The 22259-nt window shown below is 45.1% G+C and overlaps 2 protein-coding genes across 2 annotated transcripts in view; one reads left to right on the plus strand and one right to left on the minus strand.

The window, feature by feature from the left end:
• Positions 1-1831: 1831 nt before the first annotated feature.
• TRAPPC2L (trafficking protein particle complex subunit 2L) lies at positions 1832-11260 on the minus strand. Its single transcript, XM_078864176.1, has 5 exons — positions 11151-11260; positions 8635-8807; positions 6982-7069; positions 4897-4976; positions 1832-2375 (listed from the first exon to the last, which is right to left on the minus strand). The coding sequence occupies exons 1-5, from the start codon at positions 11181-11183 to the stop codon at positions 2330-2332; spliced, it is 420 nt and encodes a 139-aa protein (XP_078720302.1). The 5' UTR covers positions 11184-11260; the 3' UTR covers positions 1832-2329.
• Positions 11261-11433: 173 nt separating this feature from the next.
• Positions 11434-22259, plus strand: part of GALNS (galactosamine (N-acetyl)-6-sulfatase) — a 37886-nt gene continuing 27060 nt past the window's right edge. The window contains 4 exon segments of the mRNA XM_078864233.1: positions 11434-11492; positions 15126-15230; positions 18527-18650; positions 19345-19419. Of these exon segments, the coding sequence (XP_078720359.1) occupies positions 15138-15230; positions 18527-18650; positions 19345-19419 (292 nt within the window). The 5' untranslated portion in view covers positions 11434-11492; positions 15126-15137.

Genomic DNA, 22259 nt, shown 5'->3' on the forward strand with positions numbered 1-22259 from the left:
CAGCTTCGCGTGCGCCTGCCTCAGCCCCTCCGTCGACGGCTCCCCTTCCTCCAGCTGCTGTGGCGCGGACGCGCCCAACCCCGGCTGGTCGATGGCATCTTCAGCCGTGTCGGGCCCTCCGACTGCAGAGGTGTCTTCTGCCTCTGGTACCCCGACTCGAGTCGTCCGGCGTGTATCCATGTTCGTACTTTGTTTCACTTCTGACGCCAGATGTAGTAACGCTCACGACTCGTTCACACCGGATAGTTGGAGGCACACTGGTTTATTTACACCATACGTTGTGACATACACACTTGAGGGGGTATCGGCCCCCTCACCCGTCTATCTGAGGACACACCTCCTAGCTAACCCTAGCCTGCCTCAGAGTCCTCCTCTCGTGGACTAGGGGAGGCTATCTTGGCCCGACACTGGTCAGTCGGGCCCGGTACTCAGAGTCCAGACCAGCACTGGCTCTGGCTCTGGTACCACGCCACTGGCTCGAGCCTGCGCGGTCCTGACAAGGACGGCGTACCAGGGGGAGACCAGGGCTCTATCTAGGACGTCTTCCGTCTTCTCTTCTTAGCTAACACATCACTCCCGAGCCCCCCGATATATCCCCCTTTTATACCCCCCTCCCTGAGGGGTGGGGCCCCGGGGGATCGTAACGTCCGAAGCGCGGACGTCGTAGAGGGCACCTGCCCGTGCACTGACGTAGCCCCGCCCACTGTGCTTGTTTACCATAGGCTGCCATGCATAACGGGCTCTCTGTAACACCCCTACACGGGTAACATCACAGATGTGACGTCACCACTCACTTGTGCAAAATAAATCCAATATTGCACCCCCCCCCCCCCCCCCAAATACAAAAGTCTATTTTATACTTTTTGCATTGTGTAATATGGAAAGTACCCAGATGGCAAATTTCAAGTTTGTTGCATGTCGGGAAGTACGCTAAACATTTTGAACAGACACATTCACAAATTTCCCTTTTCTATATAGAGATAGAAGAAGATATGATGTGGAGTCGGCCAAATACCCAAAGCACTTCTTACTCATCCAACAATTTACTTAAAATTGACACGAGGGTTCAGACAAGGTTTATCGATTTCACTTTCACATTTATGATACAAAATGAATGAATGCAAATGCTTGCCCATTATCAATATATTTAAGAGATAAGGATTGGTGCAATTAAATTCGATCATTTATAGAACGCCATACTGCGGATACGAGTCATTGCATTGAAGATGAAAACTCCTCTCATCTGCGAATGTCATCAATGGCATGGCCCTCCTATATTATCACAGATTGCAGCCTTAGTCCATGTTTCCATGGGACAGTGAACTCAAGTTGACCTCATTTCTCTCGGAAGTGCTTTTCACCATTTACCGAGTTACCACACGAGTGGAACAGGTCTTGGTATCAGAAAAAATGTCTGCTGAACCACTTTCTCCCCCAAATATTTAACAGAATAAAAAGGTCAAGTGTCTGTGACAACATTAAACGTCCGATGTCAAATTGAAATATTCCCCACTGCCTACAATTTATTTTGCTTTGTGACTGTTGCGGCCTAAATTCTGACGGAAAGCAAGTTCAGGCCAGCTTGCTAAGCAAAACTGGTTCAACTTCAGGTTGACCGAAATGAATGGAAACGCACTGCCAGGATGGAAAAATTCAGTTGATACTCGAGTCATGCAGCTCAGGGAAACGAGACATCAGCGTAATTCACAGCGTACGTTCGTCATCCCATCGGCTGACGGAGTGTGCGGCAAGGATATTGTGACCATGTAGTGCGATATAAAAGCACACATTACACCATTTGAGATTCAACACGTAAGATATTTTTATTTTATTTACAGGAAATCGTGAACGAACAGCATTCAAAACCAATAAGAACATCTTGTGGTGTAAATGTTTACATGACCAAATTGTCGTTTCAAGGTCAAATATTTATAAAGATGAGGCGTGTGTGTAAATGTGCACACACCAGTACACATATGCATGCATCATAAAATAATCTTCAAATTGGCCTGGAATTGCGAGGGTAAGTGCAGGTTGACGAGCACTTACTAAATCAGTATAGCACAAATTAAGTAGATGGGCCAGCGCCATGCATGCCCAGTCACCTTTCTCACCAATCAAGACAACCAATTACCTCTGGCCAGGAATACAGCAGTGTCACCCCTTACAAGCACATTCATTCATTTATACATTATACTATACAGCAAGCAAATGCATGTATACACCAACACACACATTTATTGACACAGATGCACTCAAGTACTGCGACAAAGACGCAGATGGAACATGTACATACAAAAGCCAAGCTGTGCTTTTTTTGGCAGCATCTTCAGCCGGCTTGCATCATCATTGACGTGACCACATTGTTGAAGGCTCTGAAAGAAAACCACAAAAATAATTCCTGTTAAATTTCATTATATTCCATATGAATAAATACCTCAACCTGGATGTCTCAAACACCTCCAGGGTACTTCCCGACAAGGCAGAAAGCTGAAATTTGGTAAATAGGTAGCTTTTAGGACAAACAGAAAAATTCTGAAAATCCGAGTTTTTCATTTTAAGGCCCCCAAAAATCTCGATTTTAAGTGCCCCATAAACATGCTTATGCGTGTCATTCACAAACCGTTTAAAATATAAGAGTGCGGTTTTTTTAGTTAGATAGACTGCTAAACAGCAAATAAAATTAAAGCGAGTTTTATATTTTATTGTTTTTGAGATATTTCGGATTCAAGCGGTTTTCAATGATAGAAAACCCATTTTATGTTTAATCTGAATAATTTTAAAACAGTAAAAGATAGGGGTTTCCCCTCAAAGTATTAAGTTAATTAATTTCTGTTCTTTCTAATAAAAAATATAACAGAATCTTTAAATTCAGTCGTTCCCAATGGGTACGTCTTTAAATATAAGAAGTTGAATCAAGTTGTCAACAATGTGTTATTTCTGCGGAGAAATACACATTTTTGGAGTAGTTGTTCGTCTCTGCTCATAGATAAAAATTGTCAAAAAATCACATCAGGTTAATTATTATATCTATTCAAAACTTTTGCCTGCCGAAGACAGGCTTTATGAACTAGTCAATAATGCTGAAGATCTATTGGTTGCACAGCATCGTAGGATAATCCTGCAATGTCTCACAAGGCTGATGGTAGGAATTTTTCACTCATGAAGATTTTTATTTTACCAAGAAGAGTCAGCTACACTGAAATGCACACATGTTCATTGAACTTCTTTCGCACCATACGTCGCCAACCGTGCTAATTGGAAGGTGGATGAGATATTATTCCAAATACGACTTAGAATTTCCATGGGGCTTTGTTGTAATTTCCCTAGTTAACTGAATGAACTATTACACACAATATAGCTCCTTCAAGATCTAAAATCAGCCAACCACAGTAACCGTCCTCCTTTCGTTACAGTTTCAAAGGGACCACACGTTCACTCGTCTTTGTAAACTGGGCAGGGCAGCAGTCAGAAGGCGATGGGGGAGCAATTCCAGGTCAGGGGCCAACTAAGCTCATCATCCTCTCTGCAAGGTCAATAAAATGAGTGCCACTTTGTTTCAAATTAACCATGGTGGGGCAAACGGACCACTCTCATGAGAATGTGGAATTTCCATTTGTGGTTGCAACAGAGATGATCACAGTCCTCATGGTCATTGGAGCTAGTACTTTGCCCCTTGCGAGAAGCTTGCAACATTTTCTTGCGAGCGCGCTGGTTTGTCTGTGCAGTCATTGGTGACCGGATGTGTGCACTGTGATTAAACAGACATGTAACATTCGTTGTAGATACACGTTCATCAGGTAGAAACCATTCTACAATAAACATACATTATTACACTTACAACACATGAATCTAAATTGAGTGTGCAAAATATCATAATTGGTTTTTTACCCTTTTATCTGGCAACAAAACCTTTTTTACAAGGAGTCATGTTTGCATTGACCACAATACCTGCAGTCATAATGCAATCAAAAAACATAACTCTGATAATGTATGCACTGTCTTTGAAATTGATTGGTCCACACCCGAGACAGCTTTCTTTAGAGCCTAGTCTCATGGTGTTGGACCAGATGACGCCAAAAGGCGCACAACTCAAAGACAATGCACCATCAGAGTATGAGAGCTCGGGGTAAGCATTTACACCATTGGAACCTCATTTGCCAGTAGCAAAATATGATAATTGGTTTTTTAACCTTTTATCTGTTTTTTGTTTGCATTCTGACTGCAGGTATTGTGGTCAATGCAAACATGACTCCTTGTAAAAAAGGTGTCAGTTTTGTTGCCAGATAAAAGGGTAAACAACCAATTATCATAATTTGCTACTGGCAAATGAGGTTCCAATGGTGGATGTGCAAAGTTTGCTTTCGATCCGTATGTTTAGACAAAAATGTGGTCAAGACTGATTCTATCATTCAGTGCGGTATATATTCTTAATTGCACCATAGCGGCATACAAATGGATGTGTAAATGTAAGTCATTGAAATGGTGAGAAGGCATCAATTGGGCTTGGGTTTAATTGTTCGCACCGATTGTATGTATGTTGAACTTTTTCGCACCGTACGTAGCCAACTGTGCTAATATCGGAGGTGTGGGGAAGGACAACAAACGAAACACAAAAGGCAGTTCTAAATTAATTAAGTTTTCAATCTTGCTTTAAAAGTGCATAGGTCCAGTGGCTTCCTACTATCGGAAGAGCGTTCCAGACGGCCAGAGAAGCGCATCCGAAAGCTCGCGATGCGGTGACCGTCTTTGTTCGATGGCCAGCCAAAAGCCGCTGCTACGAGGATGACCGGAGATCGCGTGATGGTTTATACTCCTTGACGAGATCAGCAAGGTGTTGTGGTTCATTTGTGGCAACGGCAGATGTAAGCGCTGTGGCAATGTTGGTGTTCTCACGTGGACTGGATGGGATCGCCGGGATTGTAGAAAGGGTTGCACATGACGTCTGTGAAGGCCGTGTGCAGCTTACGGAACATCTGCGCGTCACAGGACGATATGGTCACAGCAGTGTTAACGTGCGGCCAACACAAATCTTGCACACAGGTTGAAGGGTCACCGGCGTTATTAAAGTGTGGCCAACACAAGACTCGTTTTACATTGCACTGTACACGCAGCATTACATGTTTACGATCAGTCCAATGCTAACCTCTGGGACCCTTTCACAACTCTTCACATTTTCGGGCATTACTATACTGCAATGGGAGATATCATCACCCCCCCTCCTTCCCCCAAATGGCTACACGCAGCCCTCTCCTGGTTTGTTGAGGTCTCAGCCTATAAGACCTCTGGAGCATATACAATTATAATTGGTTAGTGGGAAGAGATGTTGTTGAATGTATAAACTGTCCACAAATAATTGTAAGGACGAACATGAAGTGACTTTAATAAAGTAATTCACTGACACGCGGTGGTGCATCTTTTTGTACACTCACAGAGTTTGCCGCACACCAACACATTTTATTCCTCCCCCCCCGAGTTAGAATGTGTCAATATGCCAATACAAGTGACAAATCAAACTTGTTAAGAAATACTCTTTGGGTCTTTCAGTTCGCCTGCTGTATTTTTTCACCTGAAGACGATGGCTTATGTTGCGATCGAAACGTCGTGATTGTTTTTATTATTTTTCTATCTACGTGACTTTACTGAAAGACCCAAAGAGTATGAATTCCTGCAGTCACGAAAGCTTTAAGTCAAGATTTGTTAAGAAATGTTTTTGGGCGCCGCAGTGGCAAGATGTTAACTACATCGCCTGGTCTGCAGGTTGTGGGTTCCATTACAATCCGGGCACCTGTATATTTGGGGTTTGCATGTTCTCCCCGTGGTCACGTGCATTTTTAATCCAGGTCCTTTGGTTTTTACCTCCACATTAAGAAACATGCATTTAGAGTATTTGGCTGCTATGAATTTCTACATAAGCCGCTTCATTTATCTACCATTTGTGGCCAGGTCACTTCTGAAAAAGAGCTATACAGGCTCTCCTTGACATACGTGAAAGATGCGTTCCTGGAAAAGCGCGCGTATCTCAAAATCGTGCTTGTCAAAGCAATTTTCCCATAATAAATATTGGTAAAGGAGGGGGTTCGGGAATTTCACTCGCACACTCTTAGGTTTTTCCAGTAAAGTCACGTAGGTAAAAAATAAATAATAAAAATAGAAATAATAATAGAAATAAAATGATAAAGCCATTATTTTATTTCCATTATTTCTAGTGTTTTTATTATTTATTTTTTCCCTACGTGACTTTACCGAAAAAACCTAAGAGTATGAATCCTTGCAGTCACGAAAGCTTCAAATCTAGAATTTCACTCGCAGACAATCGCCTCTATTATCCTAGCCTATATCAATACAATACATGTAGACAATATAATACTTTATAAATTCAAAATAATGTTTAGTTTTAGATTTTCTCGAGAGACACAAGACAAAGGGAAGAACACCAGTGTACACGCGGCGAGATGCTGTACAGTATAGCACACTAGTTATCGTACTGCACTGGCTGCTGGCAACGCCATTGGGTCACGGTGCCAGGCTAGGGTGGCGTACGTCACGTTGCGGATGACGTCATTCCAAAAATTGCCCCGCTCGTGTCAATAAAAGGTCTAAATACAAAGCACGCGCGTTATTCCAAAATGGCGTACCACAAAAACTTGTAAACCGAGGATTACATGCATAGCTCAGTCGGCTTACCTGGTAAAATAAACAAGTTTAGTTTAGTAGTTCAAGTTTAGTAGTTTTGTCGTCACTGATGATCAGCCTGTCAACTTGCTACGCTTGAAAATTTGGTTTAATCGTGGGTGACTAAAAACCAAGCATTCAATTCAGGATACCCATGATCTCGTCAGTGCTCACCCAGTACCGACACTATTACACCCCTCCGAGCCACCCAGCCTGCCCTACACAAGAGCCCGAAGATAGGGTCACTTTGGTCTGTCTTGAAAAATGCAGTCGTATGTGCTGTGTGCAAACAGGTGCGATACCCACACTTCGGATTTCATTGTCTCTGAGCGACGTGTTTGACGAGTCGACCACGATGACAAACTTGACTTTGGTGTTCGTCACGTAGCCATATCTGAGACCACTGGTGAAGGTGACACTGAAATATAGAAATGTGCACTGCTGCTCGACACACAACAACACGTAACACAGTGGCAACTACAGTTAGAGCACTATATTTGCACTCGGAAGATCTTCAGTTTAAATCCAAATTGGCGGTCAACTAAATGATTTTCACTTCGTGAAGTCAACAGAAACCACCAAAACGAGACTGGCCCCAGCCAAATGAATGTTGATTTTCCACCACTGGCTCAAGAGTTGCGAGCAGATATAGGCACCGCTGCATTTTTAGATTAAGCCAGGAGACACCCAAGATTTAAACAATAAGTACCGTATATGAATAAACAAGCCAAATATATATACAAAGCAAAGTGTGGATCTGTTCCCCTCTCGAACGAGCAATGCGACAATGACTATTTCTGCCGGCGGTCTTGCGGTTGACCAAATATAGACAATTTATCCAAATTATAAGTTCCAAATTACACAGGAAAGGTGACACGTGGTAAAGAGTAAATGTCACTTCATAGATATTTCCCACTGCTGACTTTCCACAAAGTGCTACTCATCGGAGCGTATCCGAGGAAGTCCTTGGTCACACTCTAAACGGGGTGCTCCAACCCCAGCCCCACACGTCACAGAACTACGTCCAACACCAACTTTAACACATTAAGTCAAAGCGTTCCGGCAACTCAAACGACTGCAGGGCCGGACTCATCACATCTGGTGGCCTTCCGAGCCAGCTGTGAAATTGTCACATTCCAATGGTAGGGGCTCGTGTAACCAACACGTGACGACTGTTAACCGAGCAAAACAACGTTCTATTTTTTTTGATAAATCAAGGTTAAGCAAGTATTCCTAACACCAACCGTGGAATCATGGAATTCTTGAATGTCCACCGCTGGCTCATGGCCCCCTGAGGAAATGAGAGAACCACCCTATCTTCCTCTCCTGGTATGTAGGAGGTCGTGGGTTCGATTCCGACCCCGACGCCTGGATATTTGGAGTTTGCATGTTCTCCCTGTGGTCGCATAGATTTTTCTCCGGGTCCTCTGGTCTTTTCCTCCACATTTAGAAACATGCGTTTAGAGTATTTGACTGCTACACATTTCTACATGATAAGCCACTTCGTTGACCAATCATTTCTGATAGCCAGGTGGCTTCTGAAAAATAACAGCTCAGTGGGCTTTACCTAGTAAAATAGTTTGCGTTAGTATACTTATTTATCGTGATTTAATTACCTTCCCTATACGTATATTGTTTGTTGTTGTAACTCTCTAACCTGTGCCCCTACTGGACGTCTGTGAGAAAAAGAGCTTGGTAGCTCATCGGATTTCTCCAGGATAAACCAATATTCTGAATAAAGATAGCGTAAAGATTCTGAATAAAGATAGCGTAAAGATTCTGAATAAAGATAGCGTAAAGATTCTGACGAGCAGATCTGACTTCTCCTCGGGGATCGATGAGCAGAGAACCAATTTGCAGATCTGACTCCCACTCGGGGTCGACGATCAGCAGGAAGCCAATCTGCAGATCCCCCCCCCCTCTGGGCTTGCGAGCGGCCAGGCAGGGAGGACAGGATACACTTTGTAGTCCTCGGTGGGGTACAGCAGCCCCAGGTAGAGCTCCCGCAGGTCTCCCGCAGACTTCCCGGCCGCCGCCATCTTCTCCTCAACCACGTCGAGCGAGGTGTGCACCGTGTAGTGGAACTTGAGCTCGTTGCTGGGCGGCGCGTTGCGGATGTACAGCGGGTAGTTCTGCGATGGAAGTGTTAAAACAAAACCCATTACGGGTAAGCGTCGCATTAATGATGTTTGGCGGAAAGGTCGAGAGGCCAACGCCATCGATGCCACAAAACATCATCACTGGTTTCTAACCTTTTTTTTACCTATGCAACAAAACCATCGCTGGTTTCAAACCTCACCCATAACATCACAACATCTAACCTATAACCACCACATCCCGAATAATAATAATTACATTTTATACAGCGTCATTCACGCTGCCTCCCACAACACAAATATTATCTTTACCCGCCATCAACCCTCTGAGGCGAATAGAGTATCATCAGGAGCCGCCATTAACTATCCACTGCTGAATGAACACCTGCCAAAGCCGTCAACGTCAGGCCCAGAGAGATTCATGGTTTCGCTGCCACGAGAGGTGCAGAGGCGGAAGCGACAGCGGAGCTCTGTAAATATAAAGTGTTATTTATATCTTCATGGTTCTTTCGGTAAAGTCACGTAGAAGGGAAATAATAAAATAATAAAAATAAAACATAATAAAATACAATTCTCACGACGTTTCAGCCACAACGCAAGCAGCCGTCCTCAGGTGAAGAACAGGTCTGTCGAAAAGACAGACCTGTCAAGGCGCCCTTCCTCCTCTAACCCAGCTTAAATATACGCTGCCAAGCCTGGTGGTGTTCATTCAGATGCTGTCTTTCCGACAGACCTGTTCTTCACCTGAGGACGGCTGCTTGCGTTGTGGCCGAAACGTCGTGAGAATTGTATTTTATGTTTTATTTTTATTATTTTATTATTTCCCTTCTACGTGACTTTACCGAAAGAACCAAGAAGACGAATCCCTGCAGTCACGAAAGCTTTAAATTGTTATTTATGTGTTTTTACTTATTAAACGTAGTTTCAACACTCGTTTCGAATGCAACCAAGTCGGACACGCAGCCCAGGTGGTGGTTATCGACGAGTCATTTGTTTTGGGGTTTGTGACGAGCACCATTATTTAACAAAATCAACACGCATACACCGTCTACAGCCATTTCTGGACCTGAAAACTCAGCCGTAAAGCCGTTTCAATACGGGCAAAAAAAATGTTTAATTTGTTTGTGTTTCTCCCTTGCGATGGGACTTCGTATGATGAACGTTGAGATGTATAAGGGCACGGGGTGACCAATAAGGACTGAATCTCCGTTGCCTTCACATATAAAGATGTTTTGTTGCACCAGTCTATGTTTTGGCTTGAGAGACCAATTCTAGATTTGAAGTTTTCGTGACTGCGAGATACAGTAATTCTCACTTGATACAGTAATTTTGCTGTGACAGTTCCACCTGAAGACGGAAGCTTGTGTTGCTTCCGAAACGTCGTGATTATTTTTTTTACCTACGTGACTTTACCGAAAAAACCAACGAGTATGAGAGACCAATTTTAATACAGCGACCTTAACTTTTAACCACGGGGTGGGGACCTCTGGACACGTTTCGACCTTTTTGGGGGTCTGAACGTGTGAACGTGAGCCAGGGCTCGCTAAAACAACTCGTGCAGGATTCACGAGACGTCACTGACAAGAGCGGCTCCATACAAAACCCCACGGGGCACTGCAGAACGAAAGAGCAGCACAGAATATACACACACACCAACACGCTACGCGTTGTCTTTTCAAACATAAACGTCGCATGGTCCGAGTCGATCGGCCGAGCGTTCGTCGCAGAGCTTCACGGTTCGCCAACCCACCCACCCACCACCGACTAACACTGCGTGGCATTGAAATCGAAGCCGATGCGAGCCACCCGCCTCCCGCACGCGGTGGAAACACCAACAAGCTCCCGGCGACATGATTCGCAAATGCGGGGCCAGCGTCACGCGATTCCCAAAACTTGCTAAAAATTGAAACCAAAAGAAATGGCCACACAATGAGTGAGTTGGAAAGAAAGGCAGGTAGTGACAGCGCGTCGTTGGCTTTCGCGAGCATTGTTATGCCGTAACAGAAAGGTGTTTTTTTGGGTTAGGATCGCGTAAATGTTGCTGCGGTGGGTTCACTCTCCCAACACACAACCGGTGTGCCGTACTCGCAACGCATCGGCCACGTTTTGTTTACGTGACAAACCTTTACCAATTGTCTGTGTCGGGTGGTGGCGGGTTGAACGTCACAACATTTATATTTACGCGACCTGACCCCACAAGCAAAACAACCCCTCTCATTGATGGAAAGACAGTACTGTGTTGGGTAACTGCCGCAGCGGGGGGGGGGGGGGATGGAGTGTGTGGGAACATAGCCAGCACCCTCCTGAAAGAACAAAACAGAGTCAAGCGAGTGATCGAGGCTTTCCAGGGCAGAGAGGAGTCAGAACAGAGATCCCCACCTCTTTCGCCACCACAGCCACGCACACCGCCATGCTGGAGGGACCTCCCTCCACTTCCGCCTTCGCGCGGTGACGTCACCCGGAGGAGGGCGTGGCTTCAACCGTCACGTGATATGTCACGCGCTAAGAATCGACGGGCATCGTTCCGCCGTACACATGATTAAATAATCGATTATTACTTGTAGGGCATTGCCGCGGGTGAGTTGTCGAATCGTAACTTGGAATCGATTCGGCGTGGGGCGGTGTTGGGAGGTGAGTGTTGTAATAGTGGAATCGATCCGACGACGGATCGATGGGTGATGAATCGTGGAGGAGCGGTGGCGCAGTGATTGCGAGTTGAGTGTGCGTGTCTCGGTTCACTCCGCGGTTGTTGTGGTTCACTCGCTCCGGGCTTGTTGTTGTTGTTCATTCACTGCGGGGATAATCGACGTTGATTCGGGGCCGCTGCGTTTAGTCGAGGCGCGTGAACTGGCGACTGCTTCGCGCGCCAGCAGCAAGCCACCGCACACGGCCACGCGGTGGATTTTACTTCGTTCACACTTCCTCGATTGTCGGCGCGAGTTTTCTCGCCTCCACGTGCACACACAGCGCCTTTGGCTCAAAGGAGCTTCTAGCCAAGGCCGTAATTATAATATAATAATAATATATATTGGGGGACACACATCAATATTCAAATACAGTATGCTCAAAATGCCCCCCCCCCAATATTTTGCTATAAAAAATGTATTGCTATGCTATGTAAATAAAAACAACTATTTGCTAAACCTTGGCCACAATATCTGGACTTGTCTTCATATAAATCAATGCATAGATTTCTTTTTATATTATTGTGGTTTTGGTTGTCCTTTATTAATCCCTAATCTCTTCCATTACATACAATGAAACAAGAAATGGTAAACAAGTAAAAACAGCAATGTAATACAATACACTATTAGACATTGTAAAAAAAAAGTCTATCCCATGAGTTAGTGAATTTTTAAATATTTTAGGTAGGAAATGAGTTTTCAAATTCAGATCTTTTTCTGGGTTGGGACCCCCAGACACCCTGGAAGATTTGGTCCCCCCCAATGCTGACTCCATGGCTACGGCCTTGCTTCTAGCGAGGGTCACCACCAACACGGGGTGGTGCCATGACGCTGGATACGAAGTGGGGCTATGGGGAGAGCGTGTGGAGGGGTGTGGGGAGCGCGTGGGGTCCGTGGCTACGGGAATGAGGGTGGTGGTGGGCGTGGACCCTAGGGATGGAGGGGAAGGATTGGGGCCATGGGGGTGGACCCTAGGGATGGAGGGGAAGGATTGGGGCCATGGGCGTGGACCCGAGGGATGGAGGGGAAGGATTGGGGCCATGGGGGTGGACCCTAGGGATGGAGGGGAAGGATTGGGGCCATTGGGGTCTACCCTAGGGATGGAGGGGAAGGATTGGGGCCATGGGGGTGGACCCTAGGGATGGAGGGGAAGGATTGGGGTCTACCCTAGGGATGGAGGGGAAGGATTGGGGCCATGGGGGTGGACCCTAGGGATGGAGGGGAAGGATTGGGGCCATAGGGGTGGACCCTAGGGATGGAGGGGAAGGATTGGGGCCATGGGCGTGGACCCGAGGGATGGAGGGGAAGGATTGGGGCCATGGGGGTGGACCCTAGGGATGGAGGGGAAGGATTGGGGCCATGGGGGTGGACCCGAGGGATGGAGGGGAAGGATTGGGGCCATGGGGGTGGACCCTAGGGATAGAGGGGAAGGATTGGGGCCAGGGAGGAAGAGGTTGGAGGTCTTGAGGGAGGAGCGGAGATGGGGGGGGGCTCGATTGCTTGATGTGGAGGGGAAGGTTTAACAAGGTTGCACACATACTGGGAACCCACGTGAACCCTCCAGGTGTCTACGATCTGGCCATGATGCGGATCTTCTCTGCTTACCCAGGTCGAGGCGGCTTGGGTCTAGGGGCCATCCATTTAGTATGGAGGAGGGAGGGGGTTAACCCAAATGCGTACGATAATAATTTGCCTACATTGGCCTTGCTGTTATTCAGCCTGACACATTGCGCGTGATGATGAAAGTCCGATATAATACGTCACCTGTTCGACTGGGTTCAGTCGGCGTTTGAAGCTAGCGGACACGAAACACGCCTTTTTAAAGGTACGCAACTTAATTCTTTAGTGCAGCCGGCGGTGGACTATCTGTTTGCTTAAACACGTGAATATTGTTAACCCTTGGTCGTTTCTGCGTGGATTAAATATCGGCCGTTCTATAGGATTCGGGGTGAGGGGTGCGTCAGGCAAACGTACGCAGGATGGGGGGGGGTGTAAAAAATCCGCGTGCGTACAGGGAGGGGGGGGTCAAGTTTTGACAGATTTGTGCGTACGGACTCAATGGATGGCCCCCTATGGGGTGACTCGAGATGTTTACCCGTGTAGCCCCCAGGCTATGGAACGCTCTTCCACGAAATATCAGAGGGATCTCTGAGTCTGTGGATATTTAAAAAATGCGCCTTCAAACCTATTTATACGCTTCCTATTATTAAAATTGTATTTTATTGTTATTTTAAAAAAATGTATTCATTAAATTTGTATATCGAGTGTCTGCTGGGCTGTGTCCTGTACGGCGCTTTGAGATTCTTGATGAACAGCGCTGCTATATAGATGTAATTATTATGAAACACACGGCGCCGTGTGTTGTGTTAATAATTTTTTTGCTTACATTTTTCGGGTGTGTTTTCGTCTTGTGCAGATGCGTATTGTATATCAACCGTGGAAGAATTAGGTTTTCCAGCCGTCACACGAATGTGGAATTTCCACCCACTGGCTCGGATCTGTCAGTGCAGATGAGGACGGTCCATAGCTGGGAGACGCGCTGGCGTCTGAAATGTGTGTGTAGTGTGGCCCACTTGTGTGGGTGTGTAGGTCGACTCAGCCTTAAATGAGTAGTGTGTAAACATCGACACTGGGGAGACAAAGGTGGCCGGGCACGGTTCTCACCACCCATGTGTCATGCAGGCCTCCATAGCTGCTCGCAAATAGCACTTGCCCCCAACGGGTCTGCTAAGGCTATACGGGGGATATTTGTATTTGGTGTTAAAATGTGCACTTGTACGTTCGCAATGTTGGGGGTGGTCCTCGCTTCCTTCTGCCATCACCGCAGTTCTTGCATAACGGACACCCGACCTTAGTGGGATTTTTCCGGATCACAGTCACACCACGTTTTCTCATGTAACAGCTGCTTATGCTCTTGATTTCTATTTGTTTCGTGGCTGTGCCGTTTGATTCTGTACATGTTGGTGACCCTGGTCAATTCCTGCAAATTAAACTACCTAGCTCTTGAGTCCTCACCCGGTAAAAAAATTAACTTTAGCATATTCTTGGTTCTTTCGGTAAAGTCACGTAGAAGGGGAATAATAAAAATAAAACAATAAAATTCTCACGACGTTTCGATTGCAACACAAGCAATCGTCATCAGGTGTGAAAACCACAGCAAGACATTTTTTGAAAAAAGTGGTAGGTTTTTTAAACGTGAGAATTTTATTGTTTTTGTATTATTTTATTATTTCCCTTCTACGTGACTTTACCGAAAGAACCAATAATATGAATCCCTGCAGTCACGAAAGCTTTAAATCGAAACATTTAACTCTAACCTTCGTCCGGCATTAGGTCTTCCACTTCATCTCTGACCTCTGGGTGCCACTCCAGTGCCAGTCTCCATAACCAAGCCCCCTTGCCGTCCTCCACAATTGACCCATCCGTTACAAACTCCGTTACTTCCTAGCCATTTTTATTCTAGGAGCTTCCAATATGTTTTTTGTTGTTGCAATTCAATCACGAAATTTTCAGTAAATTCCACGGACATGTATCTTGAAAGGTCAAGGTTATTTCCACAATGCTGGGACCCCCTCTGAGAAGATAAACGTGGAATAAGAGTATTGACGGCTCAATACTGATTCCACATCTCAAGAGTTGAACTGTTTGTTTCTGTGCTTGCCATTCACAGGCACGTGCCGCAATGTGTGGGGTGGTGGTTGTGCTCCTATGCTCGCTGTGCTTGGGTTTGGCCTCCAGCTCCAAGCCCAACATCATCATCATGCTAATGGACGACGTGAGTACTGTACCTATGGCCAGCAACTACACCACAGGTCGCGCACGCTCATGCTGAGATGCTAATTAATCTAAACTAAAAACTAAACTATTTTTTATTTTACCAGGTAAGGCCCACTGAGCGACCTGGCCACAAATGGTAGCCCAATGAAGTGGCTTATCGTGTGGAAATGTATAGCAGCCAAATACTCTACCACACGACCACGGGGAAAACATGCAAACTCCAAATATACAGGTGTCAGTCGGGATCTAACCCACAACCTTTTGCATATCGGGCGAGGTAGTTAACATCTCGCCAGCGTGGCGAGATGTTAACTGTATAATACAATTTGGATTCGTGTAGTGCGTAAATGCAGCCGCATTTTGAGATGCCGTACAAAATCGGCGTGATTGTTTTCTAGAGGCAGTCAGTCATAGAGAAAAAAAATAAAGGTCTTGAGCCCTGGGCTTTAGCGGAGGCAGGGGAGATGACCGGCAAGGACGGGTGGGGAAGTCAACTGTCCACCTGTCCGTGGGCCAGTGCTCAGTATCATTGATGGCCAATTAGTCATTTGTGGACATTCTAAAGGTCTCGGTTGACATCTCTCGGAGTGATACTTATCTTACCGACCCTGGAAGAATGATGTGTGGCTTACTGAATCATGTTTGGGCTTTTCTAATTTACATGCTCAAATAACAGGGTTCCCCCAGCCAAGTGGTGCCCTCTATTCCGTTGCAGAATCTGTGAGCCCCCTGGATTGGCACTTAGTTATTTTCCAATGCTTACCTAAGATTGTGCTGTATGGGGAACTGTCCTCTGGCCATCGCGACATAGGGATACCACGAAAGCGATACAAAGACTCCCTGAAGAAGTCCCTCACTGCTTGCTGCATCGATCACCGTCAGTGGGCAACACAAGCAGCTGATCGCAACTCCTGGCAGCACACAGTCCACCAGGCCATCTCCTTCTTCGAAGATACCCGCAGGGCCCGTATGGAGGACAAAAGGAGAAGGAGGAAGAACCATGATCCCTCAGCACCCATCCCAGATCAGACCTATACTTGCAGCCGTTGTGGCAGGACCTGCTTGTCCCGCATAGGCCTCGGCAGCCACCAGCGTGCTTGCAGAAGACGTGGATGTCCTTCCTAGATCTTCGTTCGCGAAGCCAAGCCATGATGATGATTTTCCAATGCATTGTCTCAAAAGAACCAGAGATCACACTTTTTCAGTGGAAGGACCAAAATTCTGGAACGCCTTTGCGTTTGAGAGGTGTCTCGCTGCAACTCTGCAGAGCTATAGAAAGCAATGCCAGGTATTTATGTCCACCAAAGCTTTCAGTTAAAGGGTGTCTGGTTAGGAAGACAAAAATATTATTGCATATCTTATGTAGAGTGCTTTTGAGGTGCTTGAAGGCAAATGCACAGAAATGTGTAAATTTTTTTGTGCTTTTGCAATTCGGTTTTGGATTATTAGTGCAGCCAAGTGCAACTGCTCATCAAGACGCCGTAGAAATAGGCTGACATGCATATCCGGAGAATATTGAGATATCCGACGGCGTGGGGATTAATGTTGCAATCAAAAATTGGGACATCTATTATAATTCTCTTGGATTTGATCAATATTAAGCTTCTCAGCTGACTGAACTTTCCATTTTTGTTGGATAAAATATTAAGCACACAAAGGAAACATGAAAGTTTGCTTTTCCCCCCAATGTATTTTGCCTCTAACATAATTACGTGAAAAAGAAATACATCATGGGACCTCCCTTGCCAGTATCAAAATATAAGATTAGGTTTTACCCTTTCTGGCAATAAAACAGTTTGTGTTAAGATGTTAAAACACCAAACTGAAACCTTTTGCAAGGATTGATGTCTGCATTAACCACATATACTTGTGGTGAACATGCAAACAAAAAAATGCTCTGATAGTATATGCATTGTCTTTGAAACTGATTGGTCCACACCAGAGATAGCTTTCTTTAGAGCCTAGTCTCTAACCTTGTTAGACCAGAGGATGCCAAAATGCAGACATGATTCCTTGCAAAAGGTTTCAGTTTGGTGTTTTAACATCTTAACACCTGTTTTGTTGCCAGAAAGGGTAAAACCTATTCTTATAAAAAAACATACATTAGTAATATGTTTTACAAAAATATTACATAATACATGTACATTAAACAAACACACATATTCTTAGGTCTTTCGGTAAAGTCACATAGATAGGGTAAAAAAAAAATAACAGTATTAAAAAAAGACGACCGCTTGTGTTGAGAGTTGTGACGTGAATTCAAATGTTTAAGAATGGATGTGGGTCAAAGAGAAAAGGTGCAGCCCTGAAATTACTTTCATCTGCCCCTGCTGGCAGATTGGCCTCCACTAGAGGGAGCTCTAGAGAGACACTATATGGTATCTGGTCTACTCTGGCAAGCTGGCCACACGGCTTGGAGGAGGTGGGAGCACACATACTTTATCCCACCAAATGTGACTGCCAATCGTGTATCAACTACTGATGGGTCAGACAGAGGTAGGGCGATTGAGGACACTTGCCCAATGTTTTGACCGCCATGCCAGGAAATCGAATTGAATTGTCCAGTGTACTAACCAATGCACCACAGGAGCATCCCTGAATGGACAACATTAATAACAATAAAATGTATGTTTGTAACGTGCACAATATTTCACAGACGTAATTAATCGCGACACTTCAGGTGCAGAGCCAAGCTCAGTTTAGCTCGGAAGGCAGGGGAAAAAGGTGGGGACCTTTAAGTGTCTCTTAAAAGTCGGTGTAGTTTGAATGCTGTGAATGTGCAGCGGGACCTGATTCCAGACGGTGGGGGCTGCTATCGAGAAACAACGCCTGGCAGTGACGGCCCTAGTCGTTGGTGTAGAGAGGAGGAGGCTGTGAGCTGCACTGCAAAGTTCTACCGTGAGCTGTAGTGCAGGGTGAGATAACGAAGAGAGATCCGGAGTTGAGTGGAGTTTAATACTTCAGGAGGGTCCCAGTGAGCTAGGAAGCTCTAAATGCTTTCACAGCAGGTGGACGACTGAAAGTAGAGGCACGGTGGCACAGGCGGGCGGTCTCGTAGCTTACCCATCTGGTAAAGAGAAGCCAGCGGAGGGAGTGGAAGGAGGTGAGGGATTCAAGCTGAGGATGGCCGGTGCCAAAGATGATGCAGGCAAGATGGTTTTGCAACCGTTAAGAGTTTGTTGATGAAGATCGAGTTTAGTGCACTACGGACGGATGGGTGTCATGGGATATGTTGGTTGTGCTCGCCACATCTGCCGGTCTGTTTTATGGTTTGCTGCTGCTGCTTCTGTGCAGATGGGCTGGGGAGACCTGGGAGCGTTTGGGAACCCAGCCATGGAGACCCCAAACCTCGACCGCATGGCGGCCGAGGGGATGCTGCTGCCGGATTTCTACACGGCCAACCCGCTCTGCTCGCCCTGTACGCAGCCTTCGTGTACACGCTCACCCTGTCGCACATTCTACTTCGTTGCTAAATATAATATGCGCCGATCAAACATCCTGCCACTCTCCTGTAAGTTTCGCTGAACTGGGACAGATGACAGCAGCAAGGCAGTGGCAATGTTGCTTGTTCAGTGCCCTTGTAATGGCTTGCAATGCCACGGCACTATAGAAATTGGCATTAATGAATGGCGTGGGTACACAGCAACACAGCACAATAGGTTAGTAAAGTAGCACAATGCTGCTGCATTGTATCACGCTACGAGGGTGATGTGCATTGAAAGTACTTAGGAATAAAATATTTAAAAATACTTTTTACAAAACACGCTTTAATAAAATTAAAGCGTGTAAAAAAGTGTGTTTTTTTTAGACATTATTGGAGCGAAGAGGAGAGCGGTTTGAGATTGAAAGGGCCTAGAGGTAAAGAAGAGAAGAATGGTATAACTCCACTTAATGTGCACAGTCACTGGGGACCAGGCTGAGACAGTTTACTATCGTTGAGAACTAGGTTCCATCATGGGCGGCTGAAAACCCATGTTTTGGTGCTTTGGGTTTACTTAAGACATGACCTTTATTAACCATTCTTGTTTGGCATTTTCTTCTCGGACTAATGAGCCACAAATGCTAACACGCCGTTTTCCGTCACCCCACCCGATGGTGTTTATGGCTCACAGCGCGAAGTTCACTCCTCTCTGGCCGCCTGCCCATCCGAAATGGCTTCTACACGACCAACGCACACGCTCGCAATGGTGAATCGCACAGCACGGCGCGGTGGCTCCCCTGTGAATGCTCACCTTCCCTGCTCTGAGGCGGGGGGAGGAGGGCAAGGTGCTGTCAGTCAAATCGAGCAGCGGTCGGTGCTGACCTCTGCAGGGGGCACTGAGGCCGTGGTGGAAATCCTGCGTTTCTGTAGACAGAGCCAGGTCTTCCCGAGGACACCGCCTGTTGATGCTCTGCAAAGTCGTACTCATTTTTTGATCACGGAGCGATGACGGGCTTCACTGATCCACCATTGTGATCATAATTCAAATATTTATTTAGGGTTTGAACTCAAACACTCCCCATTGTAAGCCAAGTGCTTTAGCACAGCACCACCTGGCCGGAGAGTTGAATACAAACATCAAATTGACTCCGTCTTGTGACAAATGAAACTGATCACTTTGGTGATGCTGCATTGGCAGCGGTGCACAAGCACACTATACGATGGCCCCTTCACATGGAGAAAGGCCATTGCCTAAAACGTCAACGATTCTATATGTTGTTTTCTTTTAAGTTCCAGTGTTATTGATGAACGTGTTGAGTCCTGTTGTTAATTCTCCTTTGTGTGCTCTTGGAGTGGTTGTGTGGTGGTTACTTTACCGCGCTGCATTTTCATTAACCGTGGTTCGATTGCTACTCGCGATGCTCAGCGACAGTGGCAACTGGTATCTGAACATGGCGTGGAGTTTCCCCTCGGTTGACGCGACCTTAATTGCGTATTGGGCGTGACGTGTGAAGAGACAAAGGTGGTCGTGCGTGTATGCCACACAATTGGTGTGCCGGCCACATTTGGATGCTTGCTATCGGCACTTGCATCTTGTGTCGGTGCTTTTCAGCCGAGGAACCTCTAGTTTCCCCAATACAGAATCAGAATATTTACACTGGAGGAATCTGATGAGCTATAAAGCTCTTTTTTCACAGATGTCCAGTAGTGGCGGGTAAGAACATTCCAACAACAAACAGTACAAAAACACGATATTCGTGCAAAGTACAAGAAAGGTAAACAAATCACCCAAACGCATACAGATTCAACTAAACCATACCCACCCTAACAGGAAAAGCCCACTGAGGTATTAACTTATTTTTCAGAAGCTACCTGGCCACAAATCATAGCTCAACAAAGTGGCTTCATCATTTGGATATTTATATCAGAAAAAATATCTAAATAATTTATGGCTTACTGAATAATCTACGATAATTGGTACATAATTATACACGTAGTTTTGGTGATCTGTGCATAACGCCTGACACTGTACACTGTGTGTAACGCTGCATAGGCTAAGTGGATTTTCACGTAATTTTAAATATATTTTGTTTTTCATGAAAGGCTTATCAAAATTGTCACTAATTTGTCAAGATGCAAAAATCCAACCAATATCAAAGTGCTGATTCAACAAAAGTCACCTCGAGGAAATTTTTTGGGAGATTATCGTCAATTTACACGACATGTGATATATATAGAGACATTTTTAATTAAATAATATTAGATACAATCTGTACGTTTTAGTCATTTTCATTAACTTAAAACTGTTACGAACCCATCATATGACGGGCAATTACACTAATTTTTTTATAATTTAGAGCTGTTGGTCAGTACACTGATGGATATTGGCCCCCTCCACATTGTATTATCAGTCCTAGGGGCTGTCTACCCAGACTGCACCATGCTGGTCAGTGTGAGGGTTGTTGAAAGGTAGAGATATCACTTGCAACTGATTTTAGCCATGACCAGGACTCAAACTGAGGGCACCAGATTCATATCCCTCCTTAAACCATGGCTCTGCCTGCAAATAAAATTATATATAATTACAACAGAATGAAAATATTAAATATAAGTACATGCAGAATATACGCGTGCATTATATGTACACTTGCATCTTTAACAGGTTCCTCCTGTATCAGAGCCTAGAGACTCACTTGAATGTTTTCTATTTAAGACCGGGATCAGGTGGAGGGCTTCACTATTCTGGCAAATTGCTCGATGATGCTGGATGTAATTACCAGTGAAACGTCGTACTCAGAAATTATAAATGTTGTGGATTCACTCTTCAACACACCGGTGGGCTAAAGTAATGATCTATTTTGTCTTTTGTCAACGTGACACATTTTTTACTGATTGGCCGTGTCGGGTGGTGGAGGGTTGCGACACATTTATAAATAACGCGATCTAACCCAAAAACCTTTATTATGAATACTCAGTTTGTGACTGTATATGTATTTGTGTTTTTGTATCTGGCCAGATGATGTTGTGGTTAGCACGTGCAATTTTACAATTCGGTTTCAACTCGTGCATTGGGATTTTTCTCAGCCTGCCACTTCCTCAAGGTTTGAAGCTTTCATGACTGCAAGGATTCATACTCTTATGTTTTTTCGGTAGAGTCACGTAGGTAAAAATAAATAATAAAAATAAATAATAAAATGATAGAAATAATAATTGAAATAAAATAATAAATCACGACGTTTCGGGCGCAAAAGAGCTCTTTTGCCCACTTCAGCAATTGTTTCTTGCTGTGGTTGTACCCACCTGATGACGGACGCTTGTGTTGTGCCCGAAACGTCGTGATTTATTATTTTATTTCTATTATTATTTCTATCATTTTATTATTTATTTTTATTATTTATTTTTTCCTACGTGACTCTACCGAAAAAACAAAAGAGTACTTCCTCAAGGGTTGGTTAAATGAGTACCACTTTGTGGGAACTCGTTATTAGTTGTCCTGTGGAGATCCTGTTGCCTGCGACCAGAATGAGCAATTGCCACGACTGGCCCAGCTAGGGCCACCAATAGAAATATGAGCCCTGTTCTGTTGCACGTACATCGTGGAGATTC

This window comes from Lampetra fluviatilis, chromosome 17, assembly GCF_964198595.1.
Source record: "Lampetra fluviatilis chromosome 17, kcLamFluv1.1, whole genome shotgun sequence".
Lineage (NCBI taxonomy): Eukaryota > Metazoa > Chordata > Hyperoartia > Petromyzontiformes > Petromyzontidae > Lampetra > Lampetra fluviatilis.